The 27,343-nt window shown below is 37.3% G+C and overlaps 2 protein-coding genes across 2 annotated transcripts; both read right to left on the bottom strand.

The window, feature by feature from the left end:
• Window positions 1–3,950: 3,950 nt before the first annotated feature.
• Window positions 3,951–7,000, bottom strand: LOC141660900 (uncharacterized). The gene is made up of 3 exons (XM_074467881.1): window positions 6,383–7,000; window positions 5,515–6,331; window positions 3,951–5,413 (listed from the first exon to the last, which is right to left on the bottom strand). Exons 1-3 carry the CDS (start codon window positions 6,998–7,000, stop codon window positions 3,951–3,953), a joined length of 2,898 nt encoding a protein of 965 aa, XP_074323982.1.
• Window positions 7,001–19,128: 12,128 nt separating this feature from the next.
• LOC141725116 (ribose-phosphate pyrophosphokinase 4-like) lies at window positions 19,129–24,218 on the bottom strand. Its single transcript, XM_074527533.1, has 7 exons — window positions 23,738–24,218; window positions 22,367–22,682; window positions 22,111–22,206; window positions 21,275–21,343; window positions 20,763–20,891; window positions 20,049–20,148; window positions 19,129–19,488 (listed from the first exon to the last, which is right to left on the bottom strand). The coding sequence occupies exons 1-7, from the start codon at window positions 24,106–24,108 to the stop codon at window positions 19,355–19,357; spliced, it is 1,215 nt and encodes a 404-aa protein (XP_074383634.1). The 5' UTR covers window positions 24,109–24,218; the 3' UTR covers window positions 19,129–19,354.
• Between the last annotated feature and the right edge of the window lie 3,125 nt (window positions 24,219–27,343).

The raw sequence follows: 27,343 nt of genomic DNA, 5'->3' as shown, positions 1-27,343 counted from the left end.
GAGTCATAGATCCTCAAATGAATGTTCAAATAATATTCATTAAATAATATAAACTGAGTCATAAGCCTTCGAATGAATATTCAAATAATATTCAATAAATAATATAAAAGAGTCATAAGCCCTCGAATGAATATTCAAATAATATTCAATAAATAATATAAAAGAGTCATAAGCCCTCGAATGAATATTCAAATAATATTCAATAAATAATATAAAAGAGTCATAAGCCCTCGAATGAATATTCAAATAATATTCAATAATAAAATAAAGTTAAAGTTATCGAATAAACCTTATTCGATTAATAGTTTGGAAAACTATAACCATATATATATATATAAATATATATATATATATATCCATATCCATATATACAAAATCTACTCGGGATCCTCGACTCCCGGTTTTAGAAAATATTTTCACCTTTGGGTCCCTATACTAAGGGTATATGCAAGTTACCGCTATCCTCTAGCATAGGTATTATCAACTGAATCAACAGATATATATGGAAAGAATACGAAACAGGCATGCATATGTATACCATAGCAGCATGCTTCAATATATTGCAACATTTGCTAATTAACCAACATGCATCTATCACAAGATAATGCAAATACATATATTCATCACAACAACAGTATAACGGGTAGAAAACTTGCCTGAGCGACTTGGGGTGATAAAAGGCTCGGGACGAGTCTGGTAACCTATAAACAACAAGTAAGTTGGAATTAAACCAAAATCACTTGTAAATCTATACTTTAACTAACTTAGACTCTAACGCTTGTTTTGCGCTCACTGATTCTCTTAAGTCACTCGAGTACCCTCGGCTCCACCATTTTTAATAATTTAACCTTTACGAGTTTTAAGGCGATTCCTTCGCGAGTGTCTTACCAACTGCCTAACACACTTACCATAAATGTTTCATACATTAATTAACCCTTTTTGGTCTTTAACCTATGTTTCAAAGTAAGGCGAGGGGAAAAGTTTCGTTCGCGAAACGCCGTTACTTGAAACGGTCGTTTCTCCTAAACCGTGCATCGGAATCGAACGAACTACATATCAAAACGAAGCTCGTAACATGAGCTATCTAAACATGGCAGTGGTCATAATCTAGCAGGGGGTTCTCGGGTCCTAATGCTATGCACAAAAACAGTCCAAAGAAAATCGGACGTTACGACGGCTATATTTACGCGATTTCCAAATTTTAAACCATTCAAAACCAACCACAAACCAACCTCAAATCCAACATACAACCAACATCCATCCTTATCACATCATAACAACCCCAACCAATTCAATTTAATCATTCATACTTATGCCTAAACTTAACTTTAATCATACTTAAGTTCTTTTAAATCAAAACCACAACATTTACCATTCCATTTCACTACCATTTCAAATCCCAAACTCTAATCATAACAACAACCTATAATATCATCCTACTAATCAAAATCATCTTATAATATATAGGAATCTAGGGTTTGGAGATGGTATACCTTCCTTGAAGTGGTGGGAGGAGCTAGGAAGCCTTAAGAAGCTTTGAGAAGTCTTAAGAATGCTTGGATCTTCAAGAAAAACAAGAAAAAGTTCAAGTTAAAAACTTGAAAACACTATTCATTTTGATTAAATGAAGAAGATTGAGAAGGAATTAATGGCTTAAACTCATGATATAGTCCTAACTAAGCATGAAGATGATTAGGGAATTATCTTACCAATTTAGGAAGCTTGGATCTTGAGTTTTGAAATTCTTGCCCATTTGAATAGTGAAAAGCCGAGAGCTTCAAGAACAAAGCCTTGGTTGCTTTTTGATTTTGATGAAAATGATTTTGCTTGGCTTGGTTGGCTTGATTTTTGTGTTTGATTTAGTAAATTACCTAGTTGCCCTTGATTTTGTGTGGTTAAAAAGTCACCACATCTCCTTCCTTTTTTTGTCATGCCTATGTCACCTTGCACATGTCATAATGCTCCCACTTGTCCACACCTTGTGGTTTGATGATGTCACAGTCCCTGGCTTCTTGTACAAGCTTGTCTCTTGGTCACTTATTTGTTTTACGGTTCGCTTATCTTTCGTTCTCGTTTATCGTTTGAGGGATCATACCCGGGATCTTATTACTTAGGTTCCCTTAACCTTTCTCAATATATTGTATTCCTTTTACGATCCTCTCTTATAATCCTTTAATTTAAATCCTTTTTATCCTGTTACCTTTTTCTCAAATCTTTCCGTATCTAGTGTATTTCCGGGAAAAATCAAAGTGTTCGGATTTGGATTCTGACGATCTTTACATACACTTATATCCCATATAAAGTACTAATAAAATCTCAGTATATCCATATCAGAACCCCTACATAGTGTGGCGTGAAAAGTTTTCTCGTTCAGCAAAAACACTATTCATAAGGGTTTCAAAATTTCTCAAAAATTGGGGTTATTACACAAATCAAGTCGGGCTGGACTTGAACCGGCAGAAGGAAAACCGTACCCAACACTGAGCTCGTGAGCGAGCTGTGCGGGCTGCGGGTTGTACTGTGAGCTCGTTGAACGAGCTGTGCGGGCCGCGGGCTCTTGATTTGTTAACTCATGATTTTTTATTGTTTTTTCTTCCTAGCACTGCACTCAGCTCCTCTACTTTGTCACATGTGCACTCTACTATGTCACATCACATGTGCACTCTACTATGTCACATCACATGTGATGTCCAACCAGTTAGCTGTGTAGAACAATTTAATTTTAACTCTACTGGCTGTAAAATAATTTAAGTTAATAGATAATGTAATTTACAAATGAAAATATATCATTAAACAAATTTTAAATTTATCTATTTATTCTTTAAGTAGGAATAAACATGATTACAAAAATAGGGAATCAGACCTAACAAAATTTAAAGAACAAAAAAACAAGCGAGGAGTGATAACTCTGTTTCTTCCTGGGTCTTCTCCTCTCTCACGTAGGCTAGAGCCATGTCCACGTGGCAGCTGGTGTGAGGTTAACCTGCTAGGTAGGGGACTCTGCAAGGAGGGGGGGTTATTTCCCGCGGCAACTCCGGCGTGAGAATAAGAATGGGGTTTATTCAAGAAGAAGAAGAAGAGGGAAGAAGGAGCTATTCAAAATATATATAGTGGTGTGTGTATAGGTGTGTAGCAGTCAAATATTTTTCAACCCCTAAAACCCTCTTTTTGAGGCCTTTTATATGTCCCAAGATTTAGGGTTTTTGGGGTTTGTACCTCTTCATCCTAGCCTTTGATCATTCTTGGTTGGTGAGTGGTTGGACGGTTTGGATCGACTGTGGGGCTGGGTGCCCCTCTTCCACCAGTGTTGTCTTGGGATCTTTACATATGGATGGCTGGGATGCAATTGTTCTATTTTGGGTAACATGAGACAGTTGACGTTTTTATCCTGTGCCACGTGGCCCCGGGACCCACCTTAGTTTAGGCCTGGGGTGTTCTCTGTTTGGGCTTTTGCTTCTTTATTTGGGCTTGATTATTTATGGCCTATCAGGGAGCGCAGGGCTTTATAAAAGTCAAAGAAGGAACAAAGAGATCCAACAGAGAGAGTCGTGTACAAGCTACAGAGAAACTATAAAGAGAGTCGTGCGGGCGGGTTAGTGCGGGCCAGTCCCGGTCCTGATTTTTTAGTACTGTATTCGTAACCGGCGCACCGATGCCCGTTTGTGCTTAATTCCTTGAGGGTACGCCACCGATGCCCTTTTGTGCTTAATTCCGAGTTCTCTCAAATATGCTTCAAAGTCGGATCCAACGAACTGAGGTCCATTGTCGTAGACCAGAACTACCGAAATTCTGAATCTCATGATGATTGAATCCATGAATTTGATGCAATCTTGTTGATTGATTATTCTCATGGACTTAGCTTCTTCCCACTTTGTCATATAGTCGATGGCTACTAGAACGTAGAGAAGGTCGCCTCTTGCCCGGGGAAATGGGCCCATGATATCTATACCCTAAACCGCAAAGGGGATAGGGGATAGTACTAACGCTGGCAGGCTGGGGCTTTGCCTGGGAACATTACTGAATTTCTGGCACTGAGGGCATTTCTTGACGTAGGCGATGAAGTCGGAGTGGATTGTGGGCCAGTAATATCCTTGCCTGATGACTTTGTAAGCCAGAGCTTTGGCCGCCAGGTGATCTCCGCAGATGCCTTCATGAACTTCCCAAAGACAATAGTTTGCTTCCTCCAGGTCTACACACTTCAGGGTGGGCGCTGAAAAGGTTCTTCTGTATAGCTGACCATTTTCCAGGAAGAAACAAGCAGCCTTGTGCCGCAAGTATTTGGCTTTGTTCTGGTCCTTCGGGAGCGTTCTGTCCCTTAGGTAAGCTATGTAGGGAGTCATCCAGTTGTCCGAGCTGCCGATGCACAAGACCTTCGATCGCTCTGTGCTAGGTGCCTCAAGTTCTTCGAAGTATACCGAACTGGTGAGATCCGAAATGTTTTGTACGAGCTTGGATAGTTCATCTGCCTTGGAGTTCTCTTCTCTGTTTATCTGGTGGATGGTGATATCGGGAATGGTTTCCAGGATATCCCGTATCGTTGCTTGATATTGTGCTAATTTTGAATCTTTCGCGATATACTCTCCACTGGTTTGATTTACTACAATCTGGGAGTCGCTATAGATGATCAACTTCATAATACCGAGAGATTTTTTTAACCTGAGCCCGAAGATGATTGCCTCATATTCGGCTTGATTGTTCGTTGCTTTGAAGGCAAATGTTATTGCTTGCTGAATGGTGAAACCTTCTGGGCTAATGAGAATGAGGCCAGCCCCGGACCTTTTGACTGTTGATGATCCATCCACATAGAGCTTCCAAGAGCCTGTGTCCGGGTTGGATTCCTTACAATCAATCCTGCTGGGTGCAAGTGGTTGTGGCTCGGGGAAGGTACATTCCATAACAAATATTGCTAGGGCCTGGGCTTTTATCGCCGTTCGCGGCACAAACTTGATGTTCAACTGGCTTAATTCAATGGCCCAATTGACCAGCCTCCCGGATGCATCTGGCTTGTGGATGATTTTCCTGAGCTGCTGATCTGTGACCACTCTAATTTTTCGGCCTTGGAAATATTGCCTTAACTTCCTGCTGGAGTGTACGAGGGCCAATGCGAATTTTTCCAAGTTTGGGTACCGAGTCTTAACATCTTTGAGGACTTGGCTGACATAATAGATGGGGCTCTGAATTCCTCCTTCCTCCCGGATTAAGGCAGAAGAGACAGCCTTGGGGCCAGCGGCGATGTAGAAGGACAAAGGCTCTTCGGGCTTGGCTTTTGATAGCACCGGGGGGTTCATCAGGTGTTGCTTGACTTCTTCAAAAGCTGTGTGGCATTTTGGAGTCCCGCCAGCTTCGGGATGAACCTGCGTAGGGCCACCAGGAATCCTGCCATCTTCTGGATGTCCTTCTGAGTGTGGGGTACCTTCATTTCCATTATGGCGTTGATTTTTTCCGGGTTTGCTTCGATTCCTCTTTCGCTAACTAGGAAGCCCAGGAATTTTCCTGAAGGTACCCCGAACGCACATTTCTCCGAGTTTAACTTCATGTTGTACCTCCTCAAGTTGTCAAAACACTCCTTGAGGTCCTTGATGTGATCCGGGATTGTGATCAATTTGGTGATCATGTCATCTACATAGGATTCCATATTATTCCCTAGTTGGCTTTTGAAAATTGTGTTCATCATTTTCTGGTAGGTTGCTCCGGCATTGATGAGCCCGAAGGGCATCATGACAAAGGCGTAGACTGCCCGATGAGTGATGAAGGATGTTTTGGCAATATCTTCGGGATTCATGCGGACTTGGTTATATCCTGAGAAGGCATCCATAAAGCTGAGCACGGTGTGGCCCGAAGTTGCGTCGATTAGTTGATCGATGTTGGGGAGGGGATAGGAATCTTTGGGGCATGCAGCATTGAGGCTCGTGTAGTCGATACACATTCTCCACTTTCCATTCGGCTTCTTGACTAACACCACATTGGCGAGCCAGTCGGGGTACTTGATTTTGCATATGATGTCGGCCTTAAGCAACTTTTTTACCTCTTCGTCTATAGCTTGTTGTCGCTCCGGGGCGAAGTTTCTCCTCTTCTGTTTGATCGGCCTCTTCCATGGGTCTACATCCAAACTATGCATTGCCACAGAGTGGTCAATCCCGGGCATATCTTCCGGTGCCCATGCGAATACGTCCGCATATTCTTTTAACAGCAGGGTGAGTTCTTCCCGGAAGGATGCCTCTAAGCCTTTTCCAATTTTCAACTTCCGGGTGGGGTTCCCGGGCACCAACTCTATCTCGATGGTTTGCGCAGCAGGTTCCACCTTGGTCTTTTCCTTTACTTCCACAAATTTCTGTATTCAGGCATCGGCGTTGGTTACGCCGTAGCCCGAGTCCTCTATCACATTGATATCTAACCTTGGTCTTTTGCTGAGATGTTCACGGTGCTTCTTCCGGCTTTGGCCTTTGGGTAAGGTCATTGCCTTCTTCCTGTTCTCAGGATTGGTTTCTGCGATCATCAAGGCCTGCCCATAGCATTTCCCGGATGCGCCCTGATCTACTCTAAGTTCTTCGATGCCTCCCGGGGTGGGAAACTTTAGTTTTAAGTGAATTGTTGAAGGGATGGCCCGGAGCCTGGTGATGGTGGGCCTCCCCAAAATTATGTTATAAGAGGATGTAGCACTTATCACGTAGAATTTTATGATATGAGAGACTTGTCGGGGTGCGGTCCCGTAGACCATGGGGAGGTATATTACCCCGCGGATCGGGATCATATTATTTCCAAATCCATAGAGGGGGTCTTCGAGGCATGGGTCCATACGAAGGTTTCCCAACTTCATCATGTTAAGTATGTGCTCAAAGACAATGTTAGCCGAGGAACCAATATCAACCAAAATTCTTTGTACCTCATTGTCCGCAATATCGAGAGTTATGACCAGGGCTTGGTTGTGTTCGGGATCTAGGTCTTCATAATCGGCATTAGAGAAGTATATGGGTTCATCTTCAGCAGGCTGGATCATCATGACATCATTGTCTATATCTGGGCTTCAGGGCGGGGAGGAGGTTCCCCCGAAGATCACGTTGACCACGTGCTTGCCGCCGCTAGAGGGCTTATCTTTGTCATTGAGTCTCCTTTGCAGGTACTGGTTCATGTTTCCCTTCTTGATTTGGTCTTCGATGAATATTTTGAAGGAAAAACAATTTTCCATTGTATGGTCGTGATCCTCGTGGTATCCGCAATGTTTATCTCTTGCCCTGTTCTCGGGAGGTGCTAGCAATGACTTTGGAGGGTAATAGAAGGGCTTTCCTTTTACCTTTCTTAAGATGTCAGCCCGGGGTCTGTTGAGTGGTGTCCATTCGGGCTCTGGCTTGGGCTCTCGCTTAGGCTTGGGCTTCCCTTCAGTCCTCTAGGATCTGGAGTAGTTATCCCGGGGTGGGGTTCCCCGAGACTGTTGTACATAATTGGTCTGCCTGTATGGCTTGTACCTCTTTTCCTTTCTATAGGAGGAGCGACATTCCGGGGACTCATCATCGTCCTGGATTCTCCTATTCATCTTCATGGAGGTGAGGAAGTCATTTTCCTTGATGAACTTTGAAGTCATCACATAAGCAGAAGCAAAGCTTTGGGGCTCTCTATGGATCAGGTCTTTTACGTAACCTTCGCATGGGACCGGGTGGAGGTTTCGTCGAAAAATGTTGACGGCTTCCTTCTCCTCAAGGTTGGAGAGTTGGTTGACCGCTTCTTGAAATCTTTTGATGAACTCGGGCAGTGTTTCTCTGCTCTTTTGTTGGATGGTTTCCAAGTGGCACATCTGGAGCTTGTTCATGCGGTTCGCCCCTGAACCTCTTTAAAAATATTTCCCGAAAGTCTTTCCAAGAGTCGATGCTCCGGGAGGAGATTCTGCTGAACCATTTTTGTGATCCTCCCTTTAGTGTTGAAGCAAAGAAACGACACTTGGTGAGGTCGTTGTAATCATATATGTTTGAGATCTGTTCAAAGTAGTTCAGATGTTCTTCAGGGTCGGCCAGCCCGTCAAAAGAATCGAAATTGAAGTGCTTGAGTGTGGGTTCCTTGGGGTGGATTCCAGTTTTTTGGTGAAGGGCGTGGCCGCCGCTCCGACCTCCACATCCCCCTCAACTTTTCTTTTAAGATCCCGGAGAACCCGGGCCATCTGCTCCTGTTTAGATTCCTTCTCCTGCTCGAAATCTGAGGAGACATGAATCCTGCGTGTCTTCTTCTTTTGTTTCGCTTCCTCCTCTTGGATCCTCTTTTCAATGTCGGCCTTGGCCTTGGCCTCTTCTTCCTTCCGGATGCGGTCCCGGAGTGTGGCCCTCTTGATCTCATCTCGGGCGTCTTCTGATGGCTTCTTAGTTTTGCCAATCTGGTCCAAGACTGAGCCCCGAGATTCTTTAGAGTGTTCCTCCTGGTCCCCGGGATGAGTTTCAGGAGTCTTATTCTTTTCCTTCCATAGATCCATATCCGCTTGAATCTGCTCCGGAGTCATGTTTCCCCAAGGGTTTGTAGAGGTTTCTGCATACTTGTGGGTTGCTTTCTCTATAGTTACTCTCTGATCACCGGGCTGAAGTTGAGATGAAGCACGAGTTATGGGGGCTCCTCTTCTATCTCCTCCATCTCTCCATCCCTGGGTGGGACAACGGTGGGTTGAATAGTTCCCGAGACCAAAGTTTTGCTCTATTTTGTGGCCATTTTTTCAGAACGGAGTATGGGAAATGGTAGCAGAGGTGCAACAGGGTGTGTGACTGTTTTCGAAGGAAAGATAAGAAAAATAAGTCGTGAAGAGAGTGAGGGTCTTGTTTTTACCTGGGAGGGGGTTTTCTTGGCTCTTGGAGCTGTGTAATGTAACTGGAAATGGCACCACACCACCAAAGGTTTGTCCCTCCTTTTAGCGCCAATGATAACTCTGTTTCTTCACGGGTCTTCTCCTCTCTCACGTAGGCTAGAGCCCTGTCGACGTGGCAGCTGGTGTGAGGTTAAACTGCTACGTAGGGGATTCTGTAAAACAGAACCGGAGGGGGGGCTGTTTCCCGAGGCAACTCCGGCGTGAATAAAAATGGGGTTTCTTCAAGAAGAAGAAGAAGATGGAAGAAGGAGCTATTCAAAATATATATAGTGGTGTGTGTATAGGTGTGTAGCAGTCAAATAATTTTCAACACCTAAAATCCTCTTTTTGAGGCCTTTTATAGGTCCCAAGATTTAAGGGTTTTTGGGATTTGTACCTCTTTATCCTAGCCTTTGATCATTCTTGGTTGGTGAGTGGTTGGACGGTTTGGATTGACTGTGGGGTCGGGTGCCCCTCTTCCACCAGTGTTGTTTTGGGATCTTTACATATGGATGGTTGGGATGCAATTATTCCATTTTTGGTAACATGAGACAATTGATGTTTTTGTCCTGTGCCACGTGGCCCCGGGACCCACCTTAGTTTGGGTATGTAGTGTTCTCTGTCTGGGCTTTTGCTTCTTTATTTGGGCTTGATTATTTATGGCCTATCAGGGAGCGCGGGGCTTTATAAAAGTCAAAGAAGGAACAAAGAGATCCAACAGAGAGAGTCGTGTACAAGCTACAGAGAAACTATAAAGAGAGTCGTGCGGGCGGGTTAGTGCGGGCCAGTCCCGGTCCTGATTTTTTAGTACTGTATTCGTAACCGGCGCGCTTAATTTAACGAATTTTTTGGGCTTGAACCGGCCCGATTTGGACCGAATAATTAAGAGTTTCCGTACGAACCGGTCTCGAATGTGTGGTTCAAACCCGCACATTTGGTCACCTCCATCTCTAAGACATAGTCCAAGGCGTATGAGTGAGATGGGTAAATTTTTTAAAATCTAGCGGCAGAGTCTTTAAATTCTCGTGGACGCCTGCCCTCCAAATTATATCTGAATGGTGCTCTTATCTAATCTCTAGTATCTACTTTGCTGCATTATCTATTACCTTGCAAATGTTTCTTTTTTTAAAAAAAATCTTCCTGTCAAAAAATATATTTGCTTTTGAGTTTTGACGACTATACATTGCATACGTTTCTATTAGTATTTACTTTTTTTTGTCGGGTATTATTATTTACTTTAAAATAAGAAAATATTTCTTTCTTTTTTCTTATATTAAATTTATTTTACTTAACTTATTATATGACCAGATATCCAATTAAATAGTTAAAAATAGGGTAACCGTAGATTAACTTTTCCTTCCAAAGTATTAAATTGTCTATTTGCATTTCATATTATTATGTTAATAGATCTTTTTTTTAAACTAAAAAAAATCTATTTAAACCAAACATTAATAGTAATATAACAAGAAACAAAAAGCAGAATTCATCATTCAGAATTTAAAAAATTATTTATCAAACGAGTACATTCATTCATCATTAAGATTTATCACTTATCCGGAATCTTAACTATTCAAAAAATTCTATAAATATTTAAAAAATGAGCTAGACTCCGAACCGTAATTATTTCGGATATCCAAATATCTAAAAAAAATATTTCCAATGTTGAACCAAACTAAATTTTATAGTTACCAAATCATAGTTTAAAATTTAGTTTGGTTACCAAAATAACCAAAAATCCAAAATTTATAGCCGTTTAATTAGCTAAAAATTACACAATTATTATACTTTTTTTTGAAAAGCCAAATATATAAAAGGGACAAGCCCAATCCAATTACAAACCCAATTGAAAATGGGCCATAATTCATGCCAAACCAACACAATAATCAAACCACCAGACATAACTTACGAATAATTAACCCATCAAAAACATCCACTAAATACTAATTAAGCATAAAATTAAAATTAACTAAACATCTGTTGGGATACCCCAACAGTCTTCTACAGCCCAACTTTATCCGTCTCTGCTCAGCCAAACCAGGAGCACCAGATCAATGATCCATCTCCTCTACTAAACCATGTGCATTACCAGCTCCATCACCAACTCTAAGACCAGCTTCACCCGGGAACCCAATCGCCGACAAACCAACCACAATTTCCAGTACATTCAAATCAACCTCAGCTGCATTCCCTTCTGCATCAACTTCCTCATCATTGAAATCCAACCCTAACCCTTGACCCTGACCACCATTCGCCTCTGCATTATGAGGCAAGTCCTCCTCCTAGGGATTAAAAACCTCATCTTCCATTACTACTGCCTCCATTTCACTCTACCTTACTGCTCTAAACCTCTTATCAATACTACCCAAGCTCATATCTAACTACCACAGCTCCTCAATTCTACCAAAATCTTCTTCCACTATAACTATTCTATCCCAGTGATTTGCTCCATACTCGGCAATGTATGCAGCAAGTTCATTGACTTCTCTACCGACCAGCCTTAACTCACACTTAAACTTTTTGTCCGCCTTTCTCTAATTAAGTTGCCACATCACATGCTCATGCATGGCCCCCTCCTACTATTGAGTTAAACAAGTATCAGTAAACATCCACATGGTCAGTCTCAAGGATAAGCCTCTTGTAGCCCGTAAAATAAGCTTCCTTAAGACCTTCTAGAAGAGCATGGAACTCATTTTCTCTCTGGTCCTCAAACCCTAGAGCCCCCAGTCATATGCAAGATAACTCCCAATGAATCCCTAAAAACAGCCCCAATACCTGAGTATTGACCATTAGGAAAAGCTTCCTGAGAAAAGAAGCTATGCACATTGCATTTTACTATACCCCCCCTTAGCATAATCCATTTGGCATTTACATTGACATTATCCTCCTCCATTTTCTTTCTCAGTAAAGAACTAAAACAAAACCCTAAAAACACACTTCTCTTGACTGCACAATTTATATCTGGGATGAGACTCTTAAGATACACATTTGCATGCAGTACTCCCCTTTAAATACTACTACAAGATGCATCCTCCAGACTGTTATAATAACTGTACAGCCTCCGGTACTACTCCCCCAAGAAAATGTTTACACTTCCGAGGGGGAATCAATATCTTTTCAGTATCTCCAAGCAATCCCCAAAAAAACCATAATAACACTACTCCTAAATAATTATGCCTATTAAGTCTATTAAAGAAAAAAAATCTACACTAATCCCTCAAAAAATAATTTTAACCCAAGAAACCTTATTTAATAATCTCCAAATTATTTAAAAAACTCCTCTTTTTGCATGTCTATCTGCCAGACTATTCCAAATTCTGCTCACGTACCTTAACTGAACTCCCAACCGAATTTCATTCCAAAGCTTCTTCTGCATTACATCTAAATCCATCTGATTAACCATCTTCAAATTATCCAAGAATACTAAAGTATTACTTTTTTCCCAGATGTTGTCTTTCAAAATTTCAAACAACACTTCCAATGCATAACATTCAACATCATATACATTACATTCACCTGCAGGACCAGCAAATTGTAGCAAGACTTCCCCTGATTTAGCTTGAATTACACCTCCAATTCCAGCCATAACCTTTCCTTTACCCTCCTTCTTAATGCTACCATCTATAAAAGCCACAACATCATCCTTATACTTGTTGATCTTATCCCACCATGAATCATTTTCACTTGCTACAATCACTCCCACTGGATTATGGATCCACCAATCAACTCTTTTCTTACTAACAATTCCCGTAGCAATACTCCACTCCAATGCTCTTCTTTGAATCAAAGTATAAACTTGCTTACAATCTGAACTTTTGAGCTCAAAAGCACAATAATTCCTATGCAGCCAAATAGTCCAGATATTAGCTATCAAAATAGTGGACCAAGTTGCCTTGAGACTTGTCTGCTTAAAAAAGTTCATTGTCTTCCACATGAAATTCAAATCTTCAATGTACACCCTAGAATTTAACCCCACCAACTTAATACTAGCAACCAAATCTATCAGGAAAACATACACTTCCAAAGCAAATGAACTTGATTTTCCTGTTCCAACCCACACAAAGCACACAACTTTAGTCACTAAAATTTTTTACTCTATTAGCTAACCACAACTTAGTAGGCACTATTTCTGATTGTACTTTCCAGATAAATATTTTGACAATCTCAGGAACTTTGCATTTCCACATAAACTCCCAGTGTAGATCAGAAGACCCAGATTTTACACCACTTAAAAGATCATAGACCAGTTTTGTGTTAAAAGGCTCCATTAATGGAACCCAAATCAACTTATCCTTTCTATCAACCAACTGAATAGAATCCACTATCAAGTTTAAATTTCTCAATTCATCTAATTCTCATCTTCTTAACTTTCTATTCCAAAACACCTCTCCACTTCTGTCATAGCATTCCCAAAGTGTCTTAAAAACACTTATTTTTTTATTCTTTAATTTTGAAATAGCATATAACCTAGAAAACTTTTCTATAATAGTAATGTCTTGAAACCAAATATCCTCCCAAAACATAGCCGAATCTTCATTACCAACCAGCCATTTTAGACTGCTTGAACTAAAATATCCTGACTCACCAAAACTAGAAACTGCCTTCAAGACATCTTGCATCAAAACTGAACCATCTTTGAGACTTAACAAACTTTCTAATCCTTCACCCTTTTGGCATCCATACTTATCTCTAATCCACACATTCCATCCAATCCTACTATCTCCTTGCCACTTAAACCACCGTTTACACAATAACACCAGATTTTTATGGTGTAAAGTGTTTAAACCCAAGCCACCCTCCCTTTAAGATGCATATCGATCTCTATGCAATAAGATGCATCTTTCTAAAACTACTCCCTCCAATCCAGACTAATCACCCAAAAGAAATCTCTTCTTATTTTTTCCAGCTGATTACATATTCCAATTGGAACTTTATGCAAAGCACCCCAATAAGTTGGGAGACTATCTATAGTAGAGTTAACTAGGGACAATCTACCCGCTTGATTTAAACTTTCTCTCTTCCAGCTGGCTAATTTTTCTTTGAATTTCTTTACCAAAGGCTTCTAGAAAATAGCTTTTCGAGCATTAATACCAATCTGACTTCCCAAATATACTAGAGGCCAAGAACCTACTTTGCAACCCAACTTCTCTGCAAAACATAACAATTCCTTCTCTGGAATATGACAGGAGTAGATGGTACTTTTTTGAAAATTTATTGTCAAACCAGACAATAATTGAAAACACTACAAAACCCTCTTAATACCCCAGATGGAATTCACATTTCCCTGAAGAAACACTCTGGTGTCATCAGCATATTGTAAATGAGTGATACCTTTACTTGACCTTCCTAATATAACACCTTCGATCAGTCCCAGTTCACTAGTTAGTAATCATTTTATTCAAAACTTCTCCAGCAATGTTAAAGAGCATTGGTGATAAGGGATCACCTTGTCTCACTCCATTTGACATTTTGAATTCTGAAGTAGGGGAACCATTCACCAAAACAGACAATCTGATTGTTTAAAAAAAACTCTTCATCCATTGGACCCATCTGTTCCCTAGCCCCATCAACTCCATTATTTTGAATAAAAAACTCCAATTCACTATATCAAAAGCTTTTGCAAAATCTAATTTCAGAATCAGACCGCTACTTTTCCTATTTCTTATGGAGTGATAAACCTCCTTTACAATAAAAATACTTTCAGCTTCCTGCCTCCCTTTCACAAAACTAAACTGACTCAACCCAATTAACTTCTCATAAACAGAACTGAGCCAAGCAGCCAACATTTTAGTCAAAATTTTAGCAGAACTGTTAATAAGACTAATTGGTCTAAAATCACTCATCTTGGAAGGTACCTTTACTTTTGGAACCAAGGCAATGAATGAGGAATTAAAACCCTTTGGAAGAAAACCTATTTTGGCAAAGTGATTGAACCCATCCAATATTTTTTCCCTCAAAAGGGACCAAAATTCTTTAATGTATTTCATATTGAAACCATCAGGACCAGGGGCTTTATCATTGCTGAAAGACTTTAAATCCAAATCTAACTCCATGAAGGTGAAATCTCTTCCTAAAAAACTCTCATCCCCCTCATTTAACCTTTTTTCTATAAGAGAATCCAGTTCAAAACAAACTAACCGCTGAGAGTTATAAATACTTTTAAAGTATTTAAAAAAACATGACTAATCTGCTTCTGATCATTTAACATCTTTCCCCCCGAAACAGTTTTATCAATTCTATTTCTGCATTTCCTCTTCTGAATTAGCTTGTGGAAAAACTTAGAATTTCTATCTCCTTTCAAGTTCCAATTCAGCCTTGCCTTTTGCCTTAGCATAGAATCCCTCTTACTATAACATGCATTCAACTCTTCATTACACTTAAGAACTTCAACTCCCCAGAAATGATTATTGTCAAAAAACTCTAACTTGTCTTTTAAACACTCTGTCTCAACATCTAGTTTGTCCTTAGCCCCCTTACTTCACTGCTTCAATCCTAACTCAAAATTCTTTAGAACAACTTGAAAGTCATCTTGACATCCACTCTCCTGATAATTTTGCAAAAAACTCTCCATGTTTTTCCTGATCCCTTCCTCCTGCAACTACCAGTCAAATGCCCTGAAAGGTTTAGGAGCACTTCTAACTTGCTTAGCAGCTAACATAATTGGTCTATGATCGGAAATCATTCTATTCAAAGTAGACACTTCCCAGTTTTCCAAAGCAAACCAAATGTCATTAACTAAGAACCTGTCTAACTTAATACACTTTTCAAGAAGCCCAATTCAGGTAAAGTTCTCATTAATGAACCCAATGTCACAGAGATTATTATCCCTAATGAAAGACTTGAACCCCAAAAGATCCACTCTCCTATACTTGCAATTAGCACTCTCCCCTTCATCCTTGATACTATTAAAATCTCCAACAATACAAATCATCTCATTAACTATCAATATCAAAACCTCATTGAGCTCCTCCCATAAAGATCTTTTACCCTGCAGATTCAAAGGTCCATATACATTTACCACATTTAAAATTTTACCATAAGTTATACATTTAAGTTGCACCCACTGCCAGGTCTTATTAGAAGCTACTCCCAAATCTTGATAGTATAATTTATCCCAATCTAATACTAACCATCCTGACATTCCATCTGAGTTTTGTATCAGCCAACCAATTTGATCACTATCCCAAATTGCACCCTCCCAAAATTTGTTCCAATTTACACATTTTGTTTCCTGCACACATAACACATTACTACATTTCTCTCTAACCAAGTCTTTAACCAATCTTCTTTTAACTTTACTAGCAAGTCCTCTATAATTCCAATAAATTATTTAATATCTTTTACTGACATTTGAACTTTAATTAACTAACATACTAAACTTTCCACACAATTACCAACTTACAATTCTCCATTCTGCAACTGAGCAGCAATCCTTCTTAGAACCACTTCTTTATCACCCACCACTGCTAATCTCATCTACTCAGCACATTCCATTATCTCTTTAGCCACCTCTTCCTTTGACTTTCCTATTTTTTCTGATTTTTCTGAGATAGTTTCCAAACCACCTTCAAACCCCAAACAAGGACCTAACCTCCTATTCTTACCAAATTTTATACTATGCCTATTCTAAAACATCTTTTCAAATCAAAGGATTCCTGTATTTTTTACATCTTTTCTTTGGTCTACCCACTCCTTTGACTTTTAGCTTATCAATTTCTATACAAAGTGATCCATGAGATTGCTCAACTAATTCTACAACCTCTGCACTGGAAGATTTTACCTCTAGCTCTTCCTGACAAGAAGATTCTGAACTTAAATTCTTTTCTCTATTATGTTGACCTAGCTCTAATCTTCGAACTCCTACAAAGACCTCTTCATCATTTTCACCCACTTTACCATCAACCAATTCCTTCAATTCTGAAGAATGCATCATCTTTGGCTCACTTACTGCCTTCTCTAAATTCACATCTACCAAGCATAAAGCACCATCACCCTTCACCTCGATATCTTCAACCACTGAGTAGGACTTTCCCACCTCTTTAGAATTTCTCTTCCTATTCACCACTGATTGATCACCCATGAGCTTCACATTCTTACTTGTTTCTTTAGCAGCAACTTCCAACACACTGCTAGAAGCATTCATACGCTGAATCTTATTTTTTAACTTCTCTAAATTTTCCACCTCCATAAATTTGATTGGAAAAATTTTACCCTTGACTAAGATATTCATTTTTTCTTTAATAATTTCTAACCTTTTGGTAGAGAGACAGATAATCGGATCAAAGAACTCACTTTTCTCATCTTTTTGATACGACCAATTTATCCAATCCCCTAACCATCTGGTGTAACCTTTTATATTTTCTTTTAACCATGCATTCATAGGAATCCCAGACGATTGCAAAGGCACAATCAAATCTTTTTCACTAAAATTTCTTAAACCATTTATTGAACCTCTCCAACCCAATGTCCTCCCAACTCTTCTCGCTCATATTTGCGAGTAAGAACTTTCTCGAGGTTAAATCAACCACATTAATTCCCAAAACTCCTTATGCCTTTATTTTGTTTTGCAAGGACCTAACAGTATCTTCAGCCTTAGAATAAGCAACCTTAGTTTCAAACAATCCTTCCTCAACATCTTTATCAATTACCACTTCAATATACTCAAACATCTCTGTCCCCAGATTTTTGCTTATCTTCGCACTCTTATTATTTTCTTTAAAATTCATCCTCTTATCCATACTATTATCAGGCCTTTTTTTAGCCCCCATTATCCCTCTCTAGAGTCTCCTTTATACTACTACCTCCTGCAACTTTACTTCCAATACATTTTCTAACATTGAAACTCATCTTGATTTTTAAATGCAAACCTCTCTTTTCTTTTGCATTTAAAATTATTGTTTCAGCCTCTAACTCCGAAAATATCTTAACAAAACCAAATCTTTTTCCCTTCTTATCCCTCTTCCTTGGTAAAATAATATCTAAGACTTTGCCCGTATTCTTAAAATATTCCCAAATTTTCCAGGCTTGTGCCTTCTCTGGAATGTCATATAAAAAGATCGTAAAACTTGGTGAAGAACTAACCTTATTTCTATTCTTCTTATTCTGAACCAAATGCCACCCCCTTCTTCACTCACCACTTTATCACTTTTTACCATACTATTCCCTTCTTTCAGCACCTGCACATAAGTTTTCGAGCTCACCAGGGACTTGCTTTCCACTTTTCCCTTCTCTTTCCAATTTATTCCTCCCCTCGCCTTCAATGACCGCCAGTGAATCTGATTAAGGGTCTCCATCACAGCTTGTTTTTCACCTCTGAAAAAGCTAGCACTTGTTGTTTTGTCCAACAAATCTCTGTGAGCCCGGACAAAATTCTTGAGAATCCGCTCACCAACCTCAACTCCATTCTTACCATCCTGGAGAACCTTACCGCCCGACCTAGCTTCATTAACCTTGGCTTGCTCTATTTGAATCTTCTTTGGCAAAAAGAGCTGTTACCTTTGGATTGAGAGACCGCCTTACACAATTATTATACTAACACATCTAAATTGAACATTCTAGTAAAATATCAAATCAAAATTCAGTTTTGCAAATCAAAATATTTATTTCACGAAAATAGCTTGAGAGTTTTGTAAATGTTTCTCAGAAATGATTAAGTTAAATGTTTACCAAGATATCTAAATTTTCAATAAACATTAAATGTTATAAAATAATTCAAAACTAGAATAATTAATTTAAATTATATAGAATCATGACATACTACATCCATATATTTGTCTCATACTAATTTATAACCATTTTCTTATTTATACTTTTGTTCATTTATCATTTTCAATATCGAATTTACGTATAGATTTATTATACTAATATTCAATATCAATATAAGTAAACATGACTTTTAAATTTTATTAATAAACATGATTTTATAAAAAGATATTACTAATTATGTATTAAGTGAGTAACAAATTAGTAGTTATTAAAATTTAAATAATTTAAAAGACCGATATAACAATCATATATTTATATATACAATATACATATAATTCTCAAATAAAAAATAATTCAAATAATTTGGATATTTCGATAATCCGAAAATTTAAATAAAAAATCCAAAATTCCAAAATTTAAAAAATTATATTGAAATACCGAACCATATTTTATAAATTTGGATGCCAGACCGAATTATTTCAGATATATACATTCGTTTATTGGATATCCGAACCGAATGTTCGTCTGTAGTTGGGACAAGTTAAAAACTTGGCTAGAAAAAATAAATCCTTTCAAGAAAATCTACACACAGTAAATGAGCAAATATCTGAGTAAAAACTCTTATCACCTGAGCTGAAATATTATTTTTATTTGTCTAATCCAACAGCTGAGAATGCAATAAAATTCCCCGATTCAAAGTTTTGACCGTAAATCTCTATAAACGATAGTCACGGAAGATGATTAAGATTGAAGAAAAAACCACCAACCATTTTTTTTTAACTTCTACAGACAAACTAATTCAATTTTTTCAAAAAAAAAGAAAGAAAAGAAACTTCAAATATGCAGTGTAGCTGCTATTGAAGAAGCAAGGCTAAGGACTTCAAATGGTTGTCTGTTCTTCACCTCTTTCACTGTCAATGGGCATGAATCTGTGATCCAGAAGTAGTTGAATCCATTCTCAGGACAACCTAGGCAAAAGAATAAGGGTAAGGGCACACATTTGGGAACTGATGATGTAGCAAAGGACATTATAGTTGTTCAGAGTTATATTAGGAGTATGCAAGAGATTGAAAACACCAACATCAGTAACCGATACACTATGACTCTCCACCACTACAAACTATCATGATCACGAGTCCTATGAGCACATAATTTCAAAGTGCAGATACTTTATCAGAACATCAGATACAGAAGAATGTTTTGCATAGCGTGTTTGAGTGCGTGAAAGTGGGCAAGAGAGTATGCGTGCAAGGTAGAGAAGAGAGGTTAACTCTATCATGTTCTGCGGTCCATGTTTCATAATGTGCGAAGATTTCTATTCTGTTTGTCAATGCAGGGAAAGTAACTACAACTACACAAGTAGCCATAAAGAGCCCGGAGTGTAGTGCTAATTAAGATAAACTAGAATAAGTTCATACAGTTTATAAGGCTAATAAACAAAAGCAGTCACATATGGGCATATCTGAAGTAGTTGCTGGTTATTTATTGTGGAATTAAAACTATATTTATACAATTCAACAAGGCATACCTTTTGTATCATGCTCAAAGCGCTCCCATGACCTATTTGGAAATATTCCGTGCGTCACGTAGGCACTGATTTTTGCTGCACCATGTTTGGCCAACATTTTCTGAAAGAGGCCAGGAATGAAACTCAGATAATTGGATTTAAGAAAATAATTCACTGAAGAAACTTTGAATCGATTAATAAATTACTAATGCAATATCAAAACCTAGAATTAATGCATGACAACGAGGATGTTAAAATCCATAGGAAATTTCCCTTACGGGTTTTCCAAATGACTAATTTAAGCACACAATTGCATAACTGAACAACCTAGTACTCTTTGATTTTTTTTCCTTTAAAATTGCAGCAGTCTTGCAACACGTCTAGCAACATTAAAAGTAGCAATACAAAACTCTGCAACACAACATTGGATACTACATTTCCATAACAGGCATACCCGAATGAGGCTCTTTATCTTATATATATGTTGTTTTCCGGAATCAGCTGTAAGTGTCTAACATGGATTCACATCCAAGTGTCAATCTCGGTAATTTTAGGTAACAAAGACTAATATGTTTTTGGCAAAAAAACGTCACCGAGTCTCCCTACACGTGTCAAGTGTCAGACACGGGTACTTTAACATGGGTTATGGATCAAGTAATCTAGTCTCCCGATCAGTGAAACTAGAACTTCGAACGAGAGGGAAAGAAAAATCAAAAGAGCTGCATCAGATTTTACCTGACATTCAATCAGTGTGCCGCCTGATTGTACAAGATCGTCAACAATGACAACATGGCGTCCTTTTGGGTCTCCTTCTTTAAGGCGAACTATTCTTTGATCCCCTTCTCTAACTTTGTTGCAGACAATCTGAAATTCAATCACTCAGCTGGTCATTCAGATGTAAAGTATCCTCCGTGTATATCTAGAGTAGATCGTCTACTACATTTGTAACTAATGATATTTTTGTCCACACTCACAAGTCATGACATTCTTATTAAAAGCACACCAATTGTTTTAACAGTTCTGGTGTAGCACGAGCACATCCGCTTGTTAAAAGTAATTACAGTGGTGTCTCAACATTAATTGCCCAACAATGAAGATATTACAATGGTGCTACGACATGGACATGATCATAACCAGAATATATATATACATGTATATATATTTATTTATTTATATTTTATATCTATCTGTGTGTGTGTGTGTTTCGGAGTTTGAACACAACCTAATATCAATTAACGATAGAGTACCGTTGGAAAATGTTGCAGTTGCTTATGAAACCGTTTCCATGCACCATCATCTGGAAAAGCAATTGATATCTAACCAGAGAAAATATGACCACTGTCAGAAATTTCTCAGAAAACAAATACTCTCATCACCTACAAACAGTAAATATGATATTATACTGAATCTCTAAGACTGAGGTTACTCAAAACAATCAACTAACCTAGAAATTAAAAGTCATAAAAATTATACTACAGAGTATTGTTATAGATAAGTGTATGCAAGCATATAGATTCACAAAAATCATGCAGTTCATTAAGAAACACAAATATTTATACCTGTTTTACACTTCAACAGTACCACAAGTCACAGTGGACTTTTACTTCAGTATGTACACTCAATAGGACAAACTTCAGTTTCAAATGTTGACTGTCTAAGCAGTCTAGTAAAGTACTTACAGGTGTGAAAAACAGAATTGCATGTTGAGTATATTCACTTCTGTCATGCTAAAGATGGAATTTAGGTCGGTATAAGGCCCATATAATCTAACACCCCAAACCATTCACCCCAAACAATATGTCAGCGTTCTACTAATCCACAGAATTTCATTACTCGCCCATATCTCATTGTGATGACTGGAAATTTGTAAAAATTATCCAGAAAATAGTAAAATGCATACTTTAGAACATACATTGACCAACTTGCAATCAGAAATTAACTGATTTAGAATATCAACAGTATAAAATATTAATATTTTTAGATAGGGAACTTTCTCTTTTAGGATAAATATTAATATGAGTAACTTTTAGTCGAGAATGTAAGAAAATCACTAGCAGTATGCACTTTTTCTTATGATACTTGCATTGTCAGAGTCAGGGAGCTGTTGAAGCCTGTTTTTAAGCAAAGGCACCCCACTTTCAAAGCATGGTAAAACATTATCACCAAAGTAAAATCGTTCCTGCAATAAACCAAATAATGAAAAAAAAATACTTAATTAGGATATTAGAATTAAGGAGGTCGAGAAGATAAGCTAGAAACCATATTAACTGGTATAGAAATACAACTTGACAAGGAATGAACTATTAACATATTATTGAGCAGATGATTTTCGCACCAACCTGCAAGGCATGGATATCAAAAACAACCAAGCTTGTGGGTCCTCCCCTTGATATGGGAACATTCGACAATATTCTAGCAAGAGTAAAGGCTGTTGCAACATCTCCTTCCTCTTCCATGCGCTCAGAAGTCCCGGTAGGGAAAAATGGAAGGACTAATGTGAACGAAGAAACAAAAAGCTTTGGGAGTGCATAAATAACAGAGAGTTGCTCAAAAATTACTCCAGGAGAACTGAATGAAGCAAGAAAAGCTACATGCTGACCACGAATTCCATGAGCATTAGATATGAATAAATTGGGGAAGCCATCAGCAAATGTTCTGAAGTTAAATCACCAACATGGCCATGTAAGTTTCACATGTACGATAAAAAAAAAGTTGGGAATATTGGCAAAGATTTTAAGCTTATAGTTCTAATTAACATTACCTTTAATAAGCGGGGTCATATATTTTCCATCCCAAAAATATATTTTGTTCATAGAAAGTGATATTCCAATAGACACGATTTGCAAAAACATACCCTCGACCTCTTATTACCAAAAGGAGAGGGGTACTCACTATACTAAATCGAAGATATACTCCACAAATAAAATTTTAAGAACTGAATTTCAAGTTCAGCTCCCTTGATTTAAGTACAAAAACTGTAAACCTAGATTAGACCACATAACCTATCACGATTTACATGTAAAACAAGGAAAAAGTTGGAAAATATCAATAGATATTTTTCAAATTATAATTGTAATTAACATTACCTAAGTTATGATCAATGTATATATGTAACAGTTAATTCCTAGTCTTAAATAGTACTATTGAGAAATGATAGTTACAAGTCCACACATAAAATTAAGAAATGAACTTAAAGATCAGTTCTCTTAATTGAAGTGCAAACACTACAAACACCAACAATATATGCAACAGCGAAAAGCCCCTAAGTTTATACTCCGTTTGGTAGTAACTCAGATATCAGGTTGGGACGAAATTTGTACAACTTCCAAGGGAAAACATCTATTATCTTCATTTCTTCTTCCTGCCTTACTCCATTCCTTCTGCCCAAATTGATCATTATAGAATATGCGAACCACAGTTCTAGTTATTTCGTAAAAAAACACAACAAAAATTGTAATCATTATTATATACAGAAATATTATCTCACTTTGAAAATTAGCTATTATAAACTATAATTACTACTCCTATGACATACTGAAAAATTATAGTTCAATTTGAAAATAAGGTTCAAAACCTAAAATGTAAACTAAAATAGTGTATATTTCATATTAATTCGATCCGTAAATTAGCTTCAAACCCTAAATTTATATACCACGGAAATTTAGGAGGAAAAGCTGGAAAACACGGGTTGAGGAGGAATAAAAGGGTACCTCCAGGTGATGCTACGAAGCTCAATAGTATCAGACTCAGAAGCGATTCTCTCAGCCAGAGCTTTCATTTCAGCACAGTAGAACAAACAAACCTTCTTAGATTGTTTAAGAGTAGTTGAAGAAGACGCCATTGACATTGAGCTAGGAGGCTTAAGAATTATATGAATTGGATTATTGTCAGTTACGCAATCGACTGTCCAGCGATTATCGAAGCTGCTGCTCAACTCGCATCGAAATTGATCAAGGCCGCATTTGGGAAAAACAGATTTGTATTTATGAAAATGAGAAGATTGTGATGTAGTTGTTGTTTTTAGGGTTTTAGTGTCAGAGGAGAAGAGATAACAAGGACCCTGCGGTGAAGCTGCCGACATGTGGGCTCGTCGATTCCGGTGAATATTACGCTATCCCCCGCCTAATAGATACACAATATTTTTGCACTTCGATTTATTCAGAATTAGTAAACTTCGAGTTTATCTTTTTTTGCTACTCAGATGCAAATTTAGTTTTGACATTAAAGTTCCAAAAATAAGCAGGTTCCCCGAAAATGACGTGTCTTAGTTTTTTTTTAAATTTATGAACAATATATATATATATATATGGCTCTCCCTCATTCGTTTTAAATAATTTAACATTTGCTTTGAAAAATTATTGGGCCAATGAGACCGAACCATTTGTACTATAGTTAACAATTTCACATTATTAATATTTTTCCCTTAAAAACGGTGTTTAGTTTAAATAATGTACTCTTTCACACAACTAAATTTACATAATAATTAAACACTTTGCATTCATATTTTTTCTATTGTAGTTTTTGGACCTTCGAATTCATGTTTCTAAGAAAGAGAAGTCTTAATTAAAATGTAGTAGGGGATATATTCACAGGAATCTACTAAAACTATCATTATCCAACTTAATTATTGTCATTTGATATTTAATAATAAACTCAACTCCACAAAGATCAAAACTAAGCCAGTACAAAAAAATTACCAAAGTTAGTTCAAAACATATTTTTTTTGTTAATCTCGTATTCGAGTCAGATCGGAAAACTATTAGCACAATCATACCCATCGTCGTACCCATCGAGCATGACAATCCTCTTATTTATCTGTTTTCAAGAGAGTTCGAATTTATAATATTGGGCGATAAATCCATAAAATCACGCTTTAAATTAACTAGGACACTCTAAAACATACATTTTAATAATTAACAAAAAACTAGTAACAAGTTGGTGAAATGCAGTTAATTTTGCATTCTCGATGTCAGAACTTGGATAGTATAGTAAACAGCACAAATATATGATATGGGTGCTTTATTAGGGTGAGGCCATTAATGTTTAAATGTATATTTACAGAAAATTCAAAGAACTACTGATGCCTTGAAGCAGTCAAGAATTCGCAATCTTTTAACGAATTCACCTGACTATATATGCATCCAAGAATAAAAAAGTTTGATAGGATGACAATTCAAAATCGTGGCTGTGTTGTAAACGAGAGAGATGTAGACTTCAACTGCTTCTTTTTCTTAATAACAGGTGACGGAGGTGGTGATTGCTTCTTTTTCAGGCTTTGGAACCAATTTTCATGCATCTTTTCCACTGGTTTGCTTCCTCCACTTCTGCAATCCTTAGCCATCTTTCGACTTCCATATCCGCAATTCGAAATCCACAATGAGTTCTTCTCTGAAATTTTGTCAAAATCATCAAATTAAAATATCAAATATTAGTCAACATACGTGCATATTGTATGTCTGTGTGTGTTTTAGGGATGTACCTTGTAGCAGTGATGCAGAACTGAATGTAAACACAGCAACAGTTAAGAACACAAGTGCTGCAATGGCCTTTGAAATTTTAATTATTTTCATGGACTTTGGCTTGTTATTTGCTTACAACTTTACCTGACAATCTCTAGCACCAAAAGCAATGCATGTAATATATATCTACACATTCACATGAATGTCACCCACCCCCAAGTGTTTGATTACACTATAATTTACCAAAATTGGAGTTGACTTTTACGGCGTTCTCTAATTTTCGTGCTAAAATACTACAATTTGATTTTTATTTTAAGTTATATTGGATGATCGATTACACAAGCTCTGTCATATACTGGATTATATAATACATACGTTGTGTACCTAGAGACGACTTTCTTCCTCGGCGCCAAAGTTTGTCGTATTTTTTTAAGAATTTTTCAGATGAATTACTCTATTATTATAGGTCTCGTTTTTAATATAGTTTTTCGGTGGACGATGACCCGCAAAATACATTTTATTATTCTATGTATATTTTTATCTTTCCTCCCTAATAATACATTTTATTGTTCTGTACCGTCTTATAATCATTTTTCTCTAATCAAAGGTACCTTATGTAACGCAAGTCATTAAAAGGACATTCACCAAGATGCATTGCAAGATGCCACGGAATACCCTCTGTTAGTGATTTTTTTTGCGGAGAAAGAACGTATCACAAATTTACAATTACTTTGCATAAATCGGATGATAGAGAAACTCCTGTATTAATATTAATTACTATAATAACCGTACGAGTTACGTGTCATTTTCTAGCAATATTTCTTAATACATAGTGTATAATTTTTAAATTTCAGAAAAAATAATACTCCCTTTATTTTTTAATATATGACGTTTGAATTTCTGACACGCATGTTTAGGAGGTTTGACCGTATAATTAAAATATTTTTAAAACAAAAAATTGTGAATAAAAATTTTGATCTCATATATTTATTCAGAAAAAGAATTTCTTAAAAATAATAATTCTAGCTATGTGGTCAACCCTCTTAAATATGTGTGCGAAAAAGTCAAACGTCATATATTAAAAAATAGAGGAAATATGTAAAGTCCTTCATAATTTATTTGAAGTATACGAAAAATATCACTAGAATTAGTTTATACTTAATGATTATTTCGACCGTTCAGTGATGAAAGTGTTTACATATTTATTTTTAGTCTTCAATAATTCTGGTTATGAAAGATATTTTGGGCATATATGTGATATTTGAGTTAAAAATTTGTTGATATTAATTTTAATTTGCGTGGGTTCCATATTTATGGGTGTAAGGTAATTGAAATTTATATTGGTCAAAGAGGAGATAACTATCCTCATGTCCACCACAGGTAGAATTTATGATTATGCCTCCTGAGGCAGAGTCTGTCGCTTAAATGCGGTTTACCTTGGTTCACGTGGTTTGCATGCTATTACGTGAGCCCGTATGGTTTACCCAGTACGCACCCGAATGGTAGCGGTTGCGGGTTAACTACGATTAAAAAAAATTATTTTATTTGGAATCAACAGTGTTTCCATCCAACTTTAGTGATCTCATACTAAAGTGTCAGTACAAGGTTGTCATATTTATGGCGGCGATATGTAGTTAACAATTGTCGGATGATTCATATTAGTTATTGAATTGATCTTATGAAAAATATCAAACATATTTTATTGATATAAGAGCCTTTCTCCACATTGGTAAAATATCTCCATCGAACTCGTAATTTTAATGGACTAAATTTACGTAGTGAATCGATTCACATAGCTAAATGATGTATATTTTTTTAAAAAATGGGTTATAGTTCGAATTCAAATTATGGAGAATT

The sequence above is a fragment of the Apium graveolens genome, chromosome 5 (assembly GCF_009905375.1).
Source record: "Apium graveolens cultivar Ventura chromosome 5, ASM990537v1, whole genome shotgun sequence".
Taxonomy (NCBI): domain Eukaryota; kingdom Viridiplantae; phylum Streptophyta; class Magnoliopsida; order Apiales; family Apiaceae; genus Apium; species Apium graveolens.
Note: the sequence above shows the minus strand (reverse complement) of the source record. Positions and strands in the feature narration are given on the sequence as shown.